General features: G+C 40.0%; 1 protein-coding gene across 1 annotated transcript in view; it reads left to right on the top strand.

Moving 5' to 3' along the window:
- LOC112157370 (nuclear factor 1 X-type) overlaps positions 1 to 15,630 on the top strand; it is a 114,971-nt gene that overhangs the window by 23,777 nt on the left and 75,564 nt on the right. The window contains exon 3 of the mRNA XM_024290070.2: positions 8,605 to 9,136. Coding sequence (XP_024145838.1) covers positions 8,605 to 9,136 — 532 coding nt within the window. The remainder of the gene's footprint in view (positions 1 to 8,604; positions 9,137 to 15,630) is intronic.

Below are 15,630 nucleotides of genomic sequence, written 5' to 3'. Positions count from 1 at the left end.
AAAGCATATTTTTCTGATTCACAATAATACCAAGAAATAAATACTAAAAAATGCAAATTTTAGCTTTATTTTATTTATATATGTCCTCCAATAGCAGAAAAATCCCACAAGAACATGCTAAAAATGCTATAAACATGATTTTAATTTGAGTGAGTCTTTAGTTTATTTTTGCTTGCACATTTTCACACCAGCGGTGCAGGTGTTTACCTGTCAATCCTGTCCATTTTTTTAAATATATTTGCCAACCCTCCTGTCGATGAGGTACAGCTGTCCAAGTTTTTGTCAGTTCTCTGAGGACAGAGATATCCATCCATCTATTTTCTATAGCTGCTCATTCCTGTTCAGGGTCACAGGGTTGCTGGAGCCAACCCAGCTACAGTTGGGCAAATGCAGGATACATCCTGGACAGTAGCTGGGGTCAATAAATATTCAAAAATAAAGGTGATTTCTAAAATGATTTAATATTGTTACTCTAAAAGAATAGAGAAAATGTTGCTCTGTGACAAGTTGGCGATTGGTCCAGCTCCGTAACCCAGAAAAGGATTCACCAGGTAACATTTTTTACCCAGTTTAATTAAGTGGGGGAAAAAAACCAATGGAGCACAAACTTTGCTCAAACTATTGTCACTTAAATTAGTTTTAAAGAAATTATCAATGCAGCAGAAATTAGCGAACAATAGTTTTTGTGGTGCAAAAAACAGTGAATAAATTCACATGAAAGGCATGAATGAATGTGCAAAAAAAAAAAAAAAAGTCTTCTTCCGCCTTTTTTGCAATCGAATAGTTGCAATGGAACAGCAACACAAACTGCTAAGCTTAAAAAGTGTCATCTTTGTTGAAGAAGTATTTTCCCCTTTTCAGGGAGGTGCCAACGGGTGAGTGGCTGGCTGCAGGAAGAAAGAGGGAGTTTCTGCTCTTGTAGGTCTGGAACTGGCTGAGGAATGAAGTTAAAGTATGGGTGAGGCGAGCCATCTATGAGAAAAGAAGTGGGGAAAAGGGAGAGTATTTGAGGAGGAGCAGAGTGAGAGATACTAAGGGGGATGGATGGCAATTGAGATGGAAAGAGCAAATGCAGTGAGAGGGTGAGTGAAGCAACGATTTTGAAGAGCAGGAAAGGGGGAAAGTGTTGGAGGGAGAGCGCACAATGAGAGGTGAAAGGACTAAATGAAGGAAGGGAGAATAGTTGACAGTGGGAGGGCACCGAATGTATGTGTGAGTTGGGGTAGTGGTAAGTCATTTGCATAAAGGGTGAGGGCACTTTGCCCGGCTTTCGCAGAGAAGTTGGCATCTCGCCTTTACGACTGGCAGAACGGGGACCAGGGAGAAGGAAAAGAATGAGGGGGAGTGAAAGAGTGAAGGAGAAAGTCTCTCAATAGTGCATCTCTTGTGCGAGGACTCGCAGGCCTTGGCTTCTGCTGGAGCAGGGCATGGAGGGGAGGGGATATCGGGTTTCATTATCTGCTTGAATCCTGCCGCATTTGCTAATCAGGACTTTCAAAGCCCTCGCTGCAGCTGTAGGCGCAGGGCATGGTAGCCGGTCTGTGTCGCTGGCATGTGCCGACTGGAAAACCAGAGGTGTGTGTTTGTGTGAGTGTGTGGAGCTGCGCTTCACAGAGCGACAATAAGTGTGAGACTGACAGTATGTCTTTCCTGTACGACTAAAGCAGTGCTGCCGCTGTCCCTCGCACACAGATCATCACCCAGAGTCACACTGCCTACTTGAACTTATCAGGAATGGCTGCCCTTGTCAAGTGCTCAGTTTTATTGCGACGTCCTGTCGGAAAATGCCACAGCAGCAATGCTAAATGCATGTGGATGTGTATTTGAAGTCACTTACACAATAAAAGTGCTACAGCCTGTGTTTCTCTAAATTCGAAAGGAATTTACCGCTTTCTGAACACAAAAACTAGTTTATGTTGCTATGTTCTTTAAAAAAAGTATATATATATATATATGTATATTTACTGTGTATATATACCACATATATATATATATATATATATATATATATATGTATATATATGTACTGTGTACATATAACGCATATATATATATTTACACATATATATATATATACTGTGTATATATACTGCCTATATATATATGTACTGTGTGTATATATATATATATATATATATATATATATATATATATTCATAAATATCTCAGCACAATAAAGTTAGAAAAGCTTTACCAGGCTCTTGATTTGATCACTGATGTGCTCACAGTCATCACTCAAGCAAGAAGGCATATTTGAGGATAGCATTACCCAAGTCCGCATTCAATTTAGGAGCGGAGGCTCGCCGCCGGTCCCTGTGTCTCTGGAGCTGCTTAACGCCTGCTCTCTCTGTCTTTCCCTCACAGCTTCATGCCACAAATCGTTTCCAGACTTTCACACATAGTAGTGCTGCAGTGTGTAAACAGCCGTAATTACAAATGATGCACAGACACACATTTAAAATCAATCTGTAGCACTGAGACAAAAAGGAGCACAAAGAGGGGTATTTTTTTTCCTTTCTTTTCTGGGATAAAATGAATGAGAAGCTTTTGAACTGGATGGAAATCTAAATAATGAGGCAGTTTTAAGAGAAATACGACGAAGCTGTGTGCTGTAAATAACTGACAGAGCAGACAGACACTTATTCTTATTTCCCTCAGTTTTCAGGAAATGAAAGTGTGTACTTTTTGTTTTTTTCTCATCAAAATAAATAATTTATCTAATTTACCTTTTTTTTATTCATTCTGCTACTTTATCATGTTCTGTTAGTTGGAGAATACTTCTTGTCAAATCTGCTTTAGCTTTTATTTGGAAAAACTTCTCCCACAGAAGCTTTTCCGTTCCTATTTATGACTTTCTTTTTTTAGTTTACAGTGGGCATAAATCGTGAGAGTTATGCAATACAGATAAAAATATTTTTTATTTAAATCTTACTAAGTTGGGGTAAAAAAAAAAATGATGTGAAGAGCCATGGCCCACTCGGTAAGCTTTTCTAACCAAATTTGTATAAACTGCTATAGTGGTCCTGACACACATCAACACACACACGGAAAATGGACTATGATGGACTTAATCTTTCCAAGATTCTAGACAATTTATTTGTTTGATTGTTTATTTTGCAGGAGACGTGAAAGTTTAGCTCCAGGTTGTATTTACCAAACTTTTTTTCCGTTTCTTGAGTGTGTGTGTGTGTCCTCCATGTGTTTATTCAGTGAAAACCAAGGAAAAAAATGAAGCAATTTTCTCCATTGTTGATTTTCCAAATGCAGTTTTACACATCTCAAGATGATGTCTGCAGTGTTTTTTGTAATAATTTCAATAAATCAAAAAAAATATATATATTTTTTTCTTGTTTAAAATGATCTTGTTACATTTTAGCAAACATTGTGATTCTTTTTTTGGTCAAAATTATCAGGAATGTAAGAGTGACAATTGCTGATTTTAGAAATACTATTTTAACAACATTTTTTAAAATTACATTTTTCTCCCCCTTCTTATTCATAATAAAATTTCACAAGCACTTACCCAGAAAACACCTGATTTTAACCAAGCATTGTAACTTCAGATATTTGAAAAACAGGCTGAATCGATCCTCTCCTGGCTTAATGAAGGCATCCTCACCCTGAAGGATTTTGCATAAACTGATGTTCTGATCCCATGTATCCCATGCACATCTATATTTACACCTTTGGTATTTATTTGTCCAGTCTGATAAATACCAGAAATTCACCCAGGTATTATTAGCACCATTTACAGCACTCTGGAAACAGTTCAGGGTCAAGCTTGGAAATAATTTAACACAGACTGGGATTATAAATCAAACTGTGTTAATTGAGTGTTTTAAAGTGTCATGGAAATATGTTCCTTTTTTTTCTTTTTTTTAGAAGTCGCAGTAATTGATTGTTGCATTCCTGTAGGAATAGCGGGCCCGCAGCTCTTTTTTCCTCCCCTCGACGCGCGACTTTGAACGCACTCTTGGACTCTTTGTTTAAGGTGGACTGCGATGTTAAGAGGGCCGCTCGAAACTCTTTCTTCTGCATTAAATATTTATAGGCCTCTAATGGTGAAAAAAAGCATTAATAAAATAACTAGAGATAGATTTAAGTATTTTTCATCAAAAAACGTTTAGTTTTCAGAACGGGCACGAGAACTGTGTCGGTTAATAGGTGGAAAACGTCGCAACTTGCTTGCCAAAAGTTCCTGCTCAGACAGCAATCAACGACGCACGGTGAGAACAGAGAATTTTGTGTTTTTTATTTTTATTTTATTTTAAATCACTTCATTCAATGCATAATTATAAAGTGGAAAGGCAGACAGCCCAGGTGTGTGTGAACCTGCGTCAAAATTAACGTGTGCGTAAATGCGCAACTTCTCGTTTTATTTAGCATTTCACTTTACTTTTATTTATGTTTTGCCTCATTTTGTAAATTCTTTTAATCCTTTTGGGGTTCCAGATTTGTGCTTGAACGTCTAATAGCGTATAAGGGGGGCTCTTTTTTTTGTTTTTGCTTTTTCTTTTTGTAAGGGGGAAATGGCACGATGAGACAGTAAGATACTTTTTATTTGTTTTAGCAGGGAAAAAAAGCTTAAAAAACAAACAAACAAAAAACTTAAACTTGACATAAACAGGAGATTTAAAAAAAAATGTCACAAAAAAGAGAAAAATTAAATAGTGAGGAGCCAAGCAGTCTCTTCTCTCTGCCAAAACCATACAAAGATTTATCCTTTTGTGTAAATTGTTCACATTTTGTGCATTTGCCAGGGTTTGGAAGGTATGAAGGAGTTTTAAAAAATGTTTTCTACAATAGTGTTAATAATGTGGATTTAGTGTATGTTTTTTTTTTATTCCCCAAAACTTATATATTAAGATTTAATGATGAACAGATCATTTTTTCCCCTGTTTTCATGTTTTTATGTCAATTGGCAGGATCGGTTGGTAGATTACTCTTCTTTTCTTGGTCACATCTGAGTTTGTTTTTTTTTTTTAGAAAATGACACATCTGCATCTTTACTTGTTAAAAAATAAATATTAACATATTCTTTTTTGCCTAATTCAATATTTTCTTTTGTCTCCATCATTTTCCTTGTGGTGCGACAGTTTGAGGCGGATGCTTTTGTGAACAAGAGGCAGGAGGCCCAACTCATCCCAGTTCAGAATCAGCGACCAGTCAGCCAGCCAGGCACCCAACTAGTCATCGAGCTTCCCACCTGGGTTTCCAACCAGTTCCTCATCCAGCCAGTCATTGGGGCTAAAGCTCGTCAGCCAGCCTTACAGCCAGCCTGCCAGCCAGTCAGTAGATCAGCCAGTTATCCATTCTGAAGCTCCTGTGTTAGACCCTGACAGAAGGGGCTGGCCCCACTAAATCTGATGGTCCTGGTAGCCAACCAGATGACCCTAGCCTTTATAAGGCATTCACACAGACAGCTTGTCCCACTGAACAGCAGGTGGCTTTAAACTGCAATCACATAGCTGTTCCTCCAACTTTGTCATATGACAAGTTAGCTTTTTATAGTTGCAGACTGCGAGATTCCAGTTTTGACAATATCGCAGAAATTCCTGTGAGTCTTGTGGACTAATTCGAGTTTAATGGACGGCACAAATCAGCACATGTGCTCCATTTTGGTTTTGGTTATTGGGGGAAATGACATTAAAAGGCATTTCTAATTACAGGAGAGATGTTTGTTTTGTTTTTTTACAGCAAATTATGTTGAATGGGTCCTTTTTTTTTTCTACGGTGAGGAGAGCTTGTCCTGCTGAGGCCCTGTGGATTTGTTGGTGAAAAGCAGACAAGATTTAGCATAAGGAAAGTGCCCTCAGCTGATATTCATCCTCAGTTATGCTTTTTTTTGTGGCTCTCACAGCGGAAGATAATTAAAATATGTTGAATCTGCATTTGGAAAACAGCTCTTCCTGTCATAGCCAATACAAAGTAGGAGACAAAGGAGTTTGGGAATAACAGTGAGGGCATCCTCTGTTTAAGTATTCAGTAGTGCGGAGTGGGGGTACTCGTTGGCGGCATCCATGACCACAGGACGTTCCGGGGGCCGGTGAATTGTCCATCAGCCACGGAATGGGATTAATCCCCAATTTTGAAACTTTTAATGTGTTTCTATGTCTGTACTGTCGGGTCTATTAAAATGGAATTGAGAGCGAAGTGGGAGAAAGGGCCAGTTTGGATGTGAGAGTGCATTTTGAAACAAGAGAGCATGTTTTTGGATGGCATTTTTTGTTTGGGGGGTGGGGGTCTTTTTTTTTTTTGAATTCCCTCCCTCCTCCTCTCTTTGTTTGTGTGGTAAATCCAGGAGCAGCTGCTGGTCTCAGGGTCTAGTGGGATTTTGGGTCTGTGTTTTCTCATGCCATCTCATGCCAAGGTAGTGTAACGCGAGCGCAGAGAGAAAGGAGAGGGGTGTTTCTGGAGGAGGGGGATGCGGGGTTGGAGAGCGCCTCGTCGGGATGGAGGACGAGGGGAGAGTTGGGGATCTTCAGAGGGCTGGGTGGGTGCATGTAAAATTTATATCCTCTGGACTTTGCCTCAGCAGTAGATTGGAACTTGTATATTTGGCTAATGACGTGCCTTCTGCCTCCACCACACACAATCCACCCCCTTCCCTGCTGTCTACTACCAGCCACCAACCATCCAGACCCCCACCTCTTTGCTTCTCCCTTTGCCATCTCCCTCTTCCCTCCCTTTGAGTGCGAGGAGCTTGCGCATTGGCTGAGCTGTTTGGGACTTGGTGCCAAATAGGTGGGCCCTCTGCATGTTGGCACACACTCAGTCAATGGTTAGAGACGGAAAGTGGAGAGGAAGAGAGAGCCAGAGTAGGAGAAAAAGAGGGGGAAAAAAGAAGCTACACTCGGGTTTGCCAGCGGTCGTGCTCAGTCTTCCAACATCTATTCGGTTCTCTTGTTTTGTTGTTTTTTCTTCTTCTTCTTCTGCTCCTCCGTCCGCACCCCCCTTGTCCATCTCTCTGCCAGTGCGTGACTCCTATGCAGATCAGAGCTGCACCAATACCACGTGCCATCTTGGCAACAAGATTTTTTTTTTTCATTTTTTAAAAAATATATTTTTTAACAAATTTGCTCACATTTTTTGCACAAACTGGTTGAACTTTATTCTTGCTTTTCAAGATTTTTTGTTCCTTTGGCAGAGAATTTGAAAACTTTTTCTTCACTCTCCTTCTCTTGTGCTTCTTGTGCAGCACCTCCACTCTTCCTCCTGCCACAGTACCTCCTGTGTTCTTGTGCAGGTATTACACTCTTGCCTTTTTGGCTCCTCTTTCTCAGATTTTTTTCCCCTTTGCTGCTTTTCTTGGACATTTTTTTTTTTTTTGCTTATCTTCCCCATTTTCTTTTTTTTGTGTTTTCTTATATTCACAGCAATACTTCATCACTTCTCTGGCTCAGCTTTTTTTAAGTTTCAGTGTAATCGATGGAGTGAATTTATCATGAAAGAGCGAAATGGTAAATAATTCTTGTTTTTTTTAAGTGTTTTTTTTCTTAAATGACTGCATTATTTTAGTGCATTTATGACAAAACTATATTTTCATGGACTAATTTTAGTGGTAAAAATGTATATTTTTCAATGTAGTTTTATCTATTTTGCCATTTTGTTGTTGCCATATTTTAAATCATCTTATTTTTTTTAAACACATTGAATATTCAAATTTGTATCTGTAATGTTTCATGTAATCCCAGCAGTACTTTAAACACACATTTTAGGGGTGTAATTAACTCAATTGATGAATCGATTGATCGATTTGTCTGAGGCATTTTTTTTTATCAAGTCAACCTATACTATTATAAAAATTAGATAAATCAATTATTGGGATTGAATTATAGTAGGATTATTTTACTATAATACAAAAAGGGACCGTCACAGCAGAAAAATGATCTGGACATCATTACAGTCCAATGTGTGGAAACACTTTGAATTTTGCAAATACTTGACCATACAAGGTTGTATAATGTTCTAATAATTGTATTTTGATGTGGAAAAAAAACAGTAGGCGGAACTTTATGAAACTAAAATGTGAATGGATTCACTTGTTAGTTTGTACAGATATTTAATTTATACTTGCTTATCTTGCAACCAATACACGAATTCTGGAAAACTTTAGCTGCACTGTCCAGTATTTATCTCTGAGTCACACAGGTTGAATTTTTGGCTAATGTCGATGATGAATCGTAATTTGTTAAGTTTTTCAATAATTAAAAGACAGACGAAAATGTATGTATGGATTCTGGTTGTTTTTATCTGGGCTTTACCTGGATCTTTCTGTCATATTCAGCAGTTTTTTAAAGCAGTGTTGTGGGTCCATGCTAGTGTACAGCATCCTTCCCTCTCTCTCTGTCTGTCTCTCTTTCTCTCAGTCTCTTAGCACCTCTCGCTCATTCTCTCCGTCTGCTCATACGGAGCAGGCTCTGCTCCTCCATGCTGCGTGCCGGTGCTAACTGCCTGTCTTCTCTTTTCCCCTCCTCACCCCCACTACCTCTCTCCCCGTCCTTCTCTCCCCCATTCTCCCCATCTCTGTCGTCCGCCTCCTCCTGCTTCCCCCCCTCCTCCCTGCCCTCCTCCACCCACCCCACGTCCTCTTCTTTCATCCAGGATGAATTCCACCCCTTCATCGAGGCCCTTCTGCCCCATGTCCGCGCGTTCGCCTACACCTGGTTCAACCTGCAGGCCCGCAAGCGCAAATACTTCAAGAAGCACGAGAAGCGCATGTCCAAGGAGGAAGAGCGCGCAGTGAAGGATGAGCTACTTGGGGAGAAGCCAGAGATTAAGCAGAAGTGGGCCTCCCGCCTACTGGCCAAGCTCCGCAAGGACATCCGGCCTGAGTTCCGTGAGGACTTTGTACTCACCATCACGGGCAAAAAGCCCCCCTGCTGCGTGCTGTCCAACCCCGACCAGAAGGGCAAGATCCGTCGCATCGATTGCCTGCGCCAGGCTGACAAGGTGTGGCGGCTGGACCTGGTGATGGTCATCCTGTTCAAGGGCAGCCCCCTTGAGAGTACGGATGGCGAGCGGCTGGTCAAGTCACCTCAGTGCACCAACCCTGGTCTATGTGTTCAGCCACACCACATCGGAGTGTCTGTCAAGGAGCTGGACCTTTACCTGGCCTACTTTGTCCACACGCCAGGTATGTTGCCACCTGCACGCCAGAAAGGTGCTAACACAAAACGGCACATCTTTTTAAGTGTAAAACATTTTTTTTTTCAGAACAACACACACACACCCACACACACACACACAAGAACACAGTGCAAGACTTGAGAAGGGGCCAAAAAAAAATTAAATTGAGGATGACATCACACACGAAAAAATATTACACAATTAAGGCTATATCTTATTTAAAATATTTGTGTAGTTTTAAAGGAAAATTGTCTATTTTTTCAATTTTTCTCATGTTTTTATTTTTTATTTTTTTATGGCTGGAACAGATAATAGGAGATAATATGTTTAGGAGTACCAGATCCTTCACCCGTTTTGCCTAAAATTATGGAACAACATTTAAATTTTGATGTGTTCATGGTTGTAACTGGAGAGTTTGTGGTTTTATCCAGATGCTGTTTCGTGGTTTTCATTGGAAAAAATTTGCAAGCGGCCAGGTTGGTGCTGGAGAAAGTCCTCATGTGTTGATCATTAGTTTAAAAGGATGTTTTGTGAATGTTAGTTTAAAGGAGGCACATTTTATTATAGTAAGTGAAGTGCGTCTGCTGTGATTAGATCCGTATAGTCGGGGAGCATAACTTGGGTTTGGTCCAAATGTGGATTTTTATGAGAGAAAAAGGAATAAAAAAATAATAATAAAAAAAAAGTAGAGACTCGGCTGCTCTTGGAGAGCGCACTGATGCTGCTCTGGCTTTCTGCATAACACTAGCAATGAACTGGACCTGGCTGCCAAAGCGTGGCTCACACACACTCTCTCACACACACACACAAGTGTAAATAAATCACAAAAATCTAATAATAAAAAAAAAGAAAATTATAGCACACTTTATAGGTACGGCCAAATGCAGTTTTAGTCACAATTGTGTCCACACGTCTAAACAGTGCACGCATTCGGCCAAGTACTATCACAGAGATACAGTTTGATACAGCCAAACATTGTTGTGTCTCAGCCACCATTCTGGATACACACTCTCACACCCAGCCAAACATCACCCTTAGCTTCCAGTGCGTGGATTCTGCACACACTGCCAAAACACTAGTAGTGTTGTTTTCTTTTCCCTACGCTGCAAGAAACACAGTCACAGCAGCCACACACACTCTAAGAAAATACATTTCACAGCCAAATCCTCCAAATATGTGCTACTTCACCATTTGCTGGCTGGGTGTTCAAACAGGCTCTAATATTATCTCAGCTGGAATTTTCTGGAAAATTCAAACCATGACTCAACCAGCCGTATAGTGTATATATGTAGCAAAGTTCAGCGGCTGCCCAGTTATACACACTTTCTTAAGCAAAAGTCTCATGTTAACCTTTAATATGCTGCCAAATGCTATCACAGACGGCCTCAGTCTTTGTCTGCCTGTGAAACACACACACACAAACGCACACGCACACATGCAGTCACGGTCAGGGCCAAACACCTCATGCAGTCTGAGCCAAACCCTGGCAGCAGCTCCAGCTTCACTTTGTTCGTCTGTCTTTGGTGGAATTAAATGATAAGTAGTTGGCAGTCTGTCTCACTATTTTAATGGTAATTCTTTTTTTTGTAAATTGTTATTCAAATGTTTTTTTTTATTTTCTTGTTGTCATTGGCTCATATCATTTTTGAAACCTTTTACGATTTTAATAATATATTTTTTTATTGTTTGATATTAAACAGATATAAATGTTTAGAAAAAATTGGGGGAAATCACATTATTCTTTCTTTTTTTTAAATTTAGCTCTATTTTCGAAGCCCATAAAAACTATAAATTATTTGTGTTTTCAATTATTTTTTTTTCCAAGTACATGTAAAAAAAATAATAAAATTGTCTCTTAAAATTCCTTCCACCCTCTGCAGCGCCAGCTGCTCAGTTCCCCGTTTGTCTCTGTGATGTTGCTGCTGCATGACTTTGGTTTACAGCAGTACAGTAAAATCCACTATCGTTCGCCGTTCATTCATGAGATTGACGCACTTTCCGCTTTATCTTATCTGCTACAGTGTGTGTGTGCACGCACTTTTATCGTCTTCCAGAGAGCTAACACTCTCATTAGGTTGTGGTTTTGGGAAACTCTTGGGCTGCACAGACACGAGACGACGAGTGGAAAAGGGCAAGACCCGTTCCTGCATGAAGCCCCAACCCACAGTCTCTTTAGGCTTCATATACACAATTTGTGAGTTGAGCAACGTCTCAGCCTGTATTTACTTGTCACCCTGAAAAGTGAAGGAAGCGTTGTAATGTCGCAACGAGATGAGATGCGATCGCTATTTGTTCTCTGTTCGTTTTGTATTTTGTCAGACTTTAGCGTCTCTGTCTTCCTCGCTCCTCTTTGATCCGGTACACACTTTTGTTTTGTCTCCTTAAACATCCCCGTTATTGTCGCTCTCACAGAGGTAAAGCCTCTGCTGATCTCTTTTGTTTATATTGTGGAAGACGGAGACAGAGGGAGCATGGGAGAGACTGCTTGTTGGAAAGGAGAGGAGGCTATAATAATGATTGTTCTGTTTGGCAGCACCAGAGCCCCGTTGGTGTGGGAAGAAGAGAAAGACGTCTTGTGTTTTGTTTATGAAAGAGTGGCAAAAGCTGCCATGGGGAATCTCTGGGCTTGCCATCAGGCTTTCTCAGACTGTTCTGCCGTCAGCCAGCCTTTCTGTAACCGAGCAGAACACACCGCAGCAGATACACTGAATGAACGACCTCTTCAATTTAAGAACACCAGATAGAAAATTAAGTAATTTAGTATTTTATTTGGTCTTCAAGTCCCACTTCAATCATTATGCTGTTTTTAGCCAAAAATGTAAAAATCCAACATCGTTTTCTAAGAAATTTCGCCTCTGAGTTGTGGGCGGGACCTTGTAAGCCTTCCCACACTTCCCATCATCCCTTTGTTTACACTCTCTCGCACTAGCTTGCACAACCTAACATCAGCGGAGGTATCCAGACGCACAATTTTTGAGCCAGATGGCAGCTCGTATGAAGAAAACAAAGACGTACGTGGATTTATTAGTCTTCATGGGGGAGTAAGGGGCCGATTGTAGCACCTACATCAGTGCCACAAGCTTTTTCTGACAGCATATTTAAATAAAGAAATACTCAGAAATGCAATTTTAAGCTTAATATCCTGCTTTATCAAAAAATGTTGAAAGAACATGTTAAAAATACTAAAAATGTTCATTGAATTGGGTCTTTAACACCCAAACATCCTTCTAAACTGGCTCCACCTTTTACTTGGTTGATTTTTAAATGTTTTATCGTAAATAAAAAGTCAATTTTTGATTGTTAAACGTTGGAAAAAACCCGAAAAAACAGCTCTATAGTTAGCCGAGTTCACTTACTCATAGCTTGGTTCCTATCCCTATTTTTTCCGTTCCCTTGTACGCTGTATGTGTGATCACGAAAAGATGTTTCAAATGTGTTTCCAATCAAAAGTGCAGTACAGGAAATTTGCAGTCACTCTGAGGGAGGTGTGAAATGTGCTCGCTTTGCCATTTCTGCAGTGACCGCTCCACACTCGGCGGTGGGCGCTGCCAGATCCCGCCTCCGTCTCACTACAGCAGTAGTAATGCCTTGGACGGTGCTGTGAGAAAGCCCAGCGAAGTCCCGGTGCTATGACCAGCTCCCGGCCAACTCGCTGACCACAGCAGCGATTCACAAATAAAACCTCACATCGTTCATCACCGACGGCTCCAGATTTAGGGGCCTTAAATAAAAAATACAGGATAGTCGTGGGAGAGGAGAAAAAATGAGCAATAGGAAAGAAAGAGGAGCGAAAAAGGTTTGATATGATGAATAACTTCAAACTTTCTCAAGGATCAGATTTATTTAATCTTTTCTTTTAACTGCCTTCATGCCCCTGCCTATTCCCATGACACCTCAGTCGTTGAGTATATTGTCCTTGTTCACAAGTTTGTGTCATTCTTAAAAAAAAGGAAATCTTGACACTGAAGGTTTCCGTCACTTTGAAAGCTTTTGTCTTCTACGGTGGAAACGCAGTTCTTAAGAAAAGCTCCTTTTTATATGGAGACAGCTTTTGGCATCAGCTAACATTTTTTGATATGTATTACAATCAGGTCTGTCTTTCTGTTTCGCATCAAAAACCCATAGAAAAAACAAATCTGGAAGGGTTGAAATCCAATAAAATAGTTTTGCAGGCCACAGAAAAATGTTGTTGGCTAATGAGAATAGGTCAGCCAAAGCCCTGCTGCGGAGTTTTCTTTTTTTTCTCGAAAGAATAAAAACGCACACATAGACAGACACAAATAGCTTGTGTCACAGACTGATCCAAAAACCTTAGGGTCTACTTTTATCTCATGAGACCACGATGACACGAGCAGAGTCCAGTGGAAAACAAACAAAAGAAACGCGAGAGCCGAGTCAAAGGGAACGCTGTTATGTTTGGTCTTTGATTAAATTGACCATTGAAAACTGGCATGCTTCTTGATACGGTGCTTTTACCCCAGAGACAACTTGATGCCCTTTTTTTTTTTTTTCTCGCCCCCTCTCCCTCTTTTTACATCATGATCATAAGCTTTCATTCCTTTGGCAGCGCTGGACCCGTGAGAGGGTAAAAACCATGAACCTCTCCGCTCCGGCCACATCTGTTTTCTTTAGTGTGAAGAGTTTGGGAAATACGCTGCAAACCGATTGTTCCAGTGACATTTCGAGGTCGCGAGGAGACAGACAAATAAGGAAGTTTGTGCTTTTTTGTTAAAATGCTGCAGATTTTTTTCCCCAAAGTTTAATTTAGTTATTTTTTTTTTATTTTTACCAATAACTATTCTTAAGTTTGAAGGATTTAATGACATTTTCTTGAATTTAAATTCTGAATGGATATTCTAATAGACTCTATATGTGCAAAATGTGTATTTTTATTATTTATATTAGTCTCAAATTAAAAATAAATGTATACATTTGTTATAGTTTTTTTTATATTTTTTTTTATTTATTTGTGAAAATAAAGATTTGCGTGAAAAAAGTCTTTACATCAATACGTGTTTTTGAAAATTTTCTTAGCATACTTTTAAAAAAATATATATTTTTTCGTAAATAAAAAGATAACGGTCATCGCTTGCGTCAAGTCTAATTTGAGTAGGAATTGTGGTGATTAAATTGTAATTAAAAAAAAAAAAATTCAAGGCATACAGCAACCCCCCCCTCAAAAAAATCTATTTTTAATTTAAGCTGAGTTGGCTTTTTCACACTTTTTTTTTCCAAAAACAGTGAGAAATAAAAGGAGGAGAAAGAATAAAAAGAAAGAGGTCATTGGGAAAAAGAGTCAGGAGCGCTTTGGGGTGGGTGTGAGGGGGTGTATTGTCTGTTTTAATACTGTGTCTTCCCAGTGCCCGGTCTCTTTTCAGGCTTTTGTTGCGGCGCCAACCATGAAATGTGTCTGTCCCCAAAAACCATATACCCACTCAGGAGGGTTTCCTGACCTCAGAGACAGAGAGGAGGAGAAGGAGCAGGCGAAAGAGTGCAGCTCGCTCCCAGACGAGCCAGCCAGAAAGGAGGGAGATCCAGGCAAGACGGCTCATTCACTGGGCTGCACTCACAGCAAGGCCCTGGCAAAGGCTGCTGAGTTTGGCTAGTGCCGCTTTTTAGTACCTTTCTGCCGGGCCATGATAAATATACTGAGCTCAAAGTACTTTTGATTTTATTTTTTTGGTTTCTAATTCTTAGTGTTTTTAATTTTCAAAAGGCGTCAGTTTGTTTCGCTAAATATTACATTTAATATATATATTTATATTTTCGACTTAAAGATAACAAAATGATTGTGTTGGGAACAGGAAAAGAGTGTAGCGTTGAAAGTGAGAGGAGTTGTGTCGGCGGCCGTTTTTGGCACGATCCTATCTTTCTGTATGAAAGGCGCCAAATTTTTGAGCACGGTCTTTGCCAACCTCCTCCCTCTGATCCTCTCTTTCTTCTTTTATTCCTTCACTTGTTCTCTTTTTCTTTTATTCTTCCTTAGTGTTCAAATGAATGCCCTACCCATAGCCTCATTAGCACCCGGGACTCCTTTGCAGCCACAGAAAAATGTATAATAACCTAGAAGCAGAAACATTTGAGCTCTGAAAGGAAAAAAAAAAGAATATTTATTAATGACAGCTCAAATGTAGGAGAATATTTTAGGAACAAGATCATAAGCGATCGCTTTTCTCGAGGCTGTAATTTTTCTTCCGTGTTCGCACTTCATTCAAGTCGATCGCCCTCAGCCGGGATTGTAGTTTTTTTTCTCTCTGTTTAAAACATTCTACATCATCAGGCTGTGCATGTCAGGTTTTCTCATCATGCCACTCTTCCGTGTTAGGCAAAATCCTTTTGGGGGGGTGGGGCTGACTGAGCGGGCTTGCTGAGAAGCACAGCAGAATCCTGAGAATCAAATTTGGCATGCGGCTCTGCGAGAGAGAGGGAGTAAGCTTCAAATCAGTTTGGACACAGATCTAGGACACTAGACAGGAAAGAAAGCACAAAGAAAACGGGGAT

The sequence above is a fragment of the Oryzias melastigma genome, linkage group LG1 (assembly GCF_002922805.2).
Source record: "Oryzias melastigma strain HK-1 linkage group LG1, ASM292280v2, whole genome shotgun sequence".
In the NCBI taxonomy this organism is placed as follows: Eukaryota; Metazoa; Chordata; class Actinopteri; order Beloniformes; family Adrianichthyidae; genus Oryzias; species Oryzias melastigma.
The sequence above is the reverse complement of the archived record's forward strand: the minus strand, read 5'-3'. Positions and strand labels throughout refer to the sequence as shown.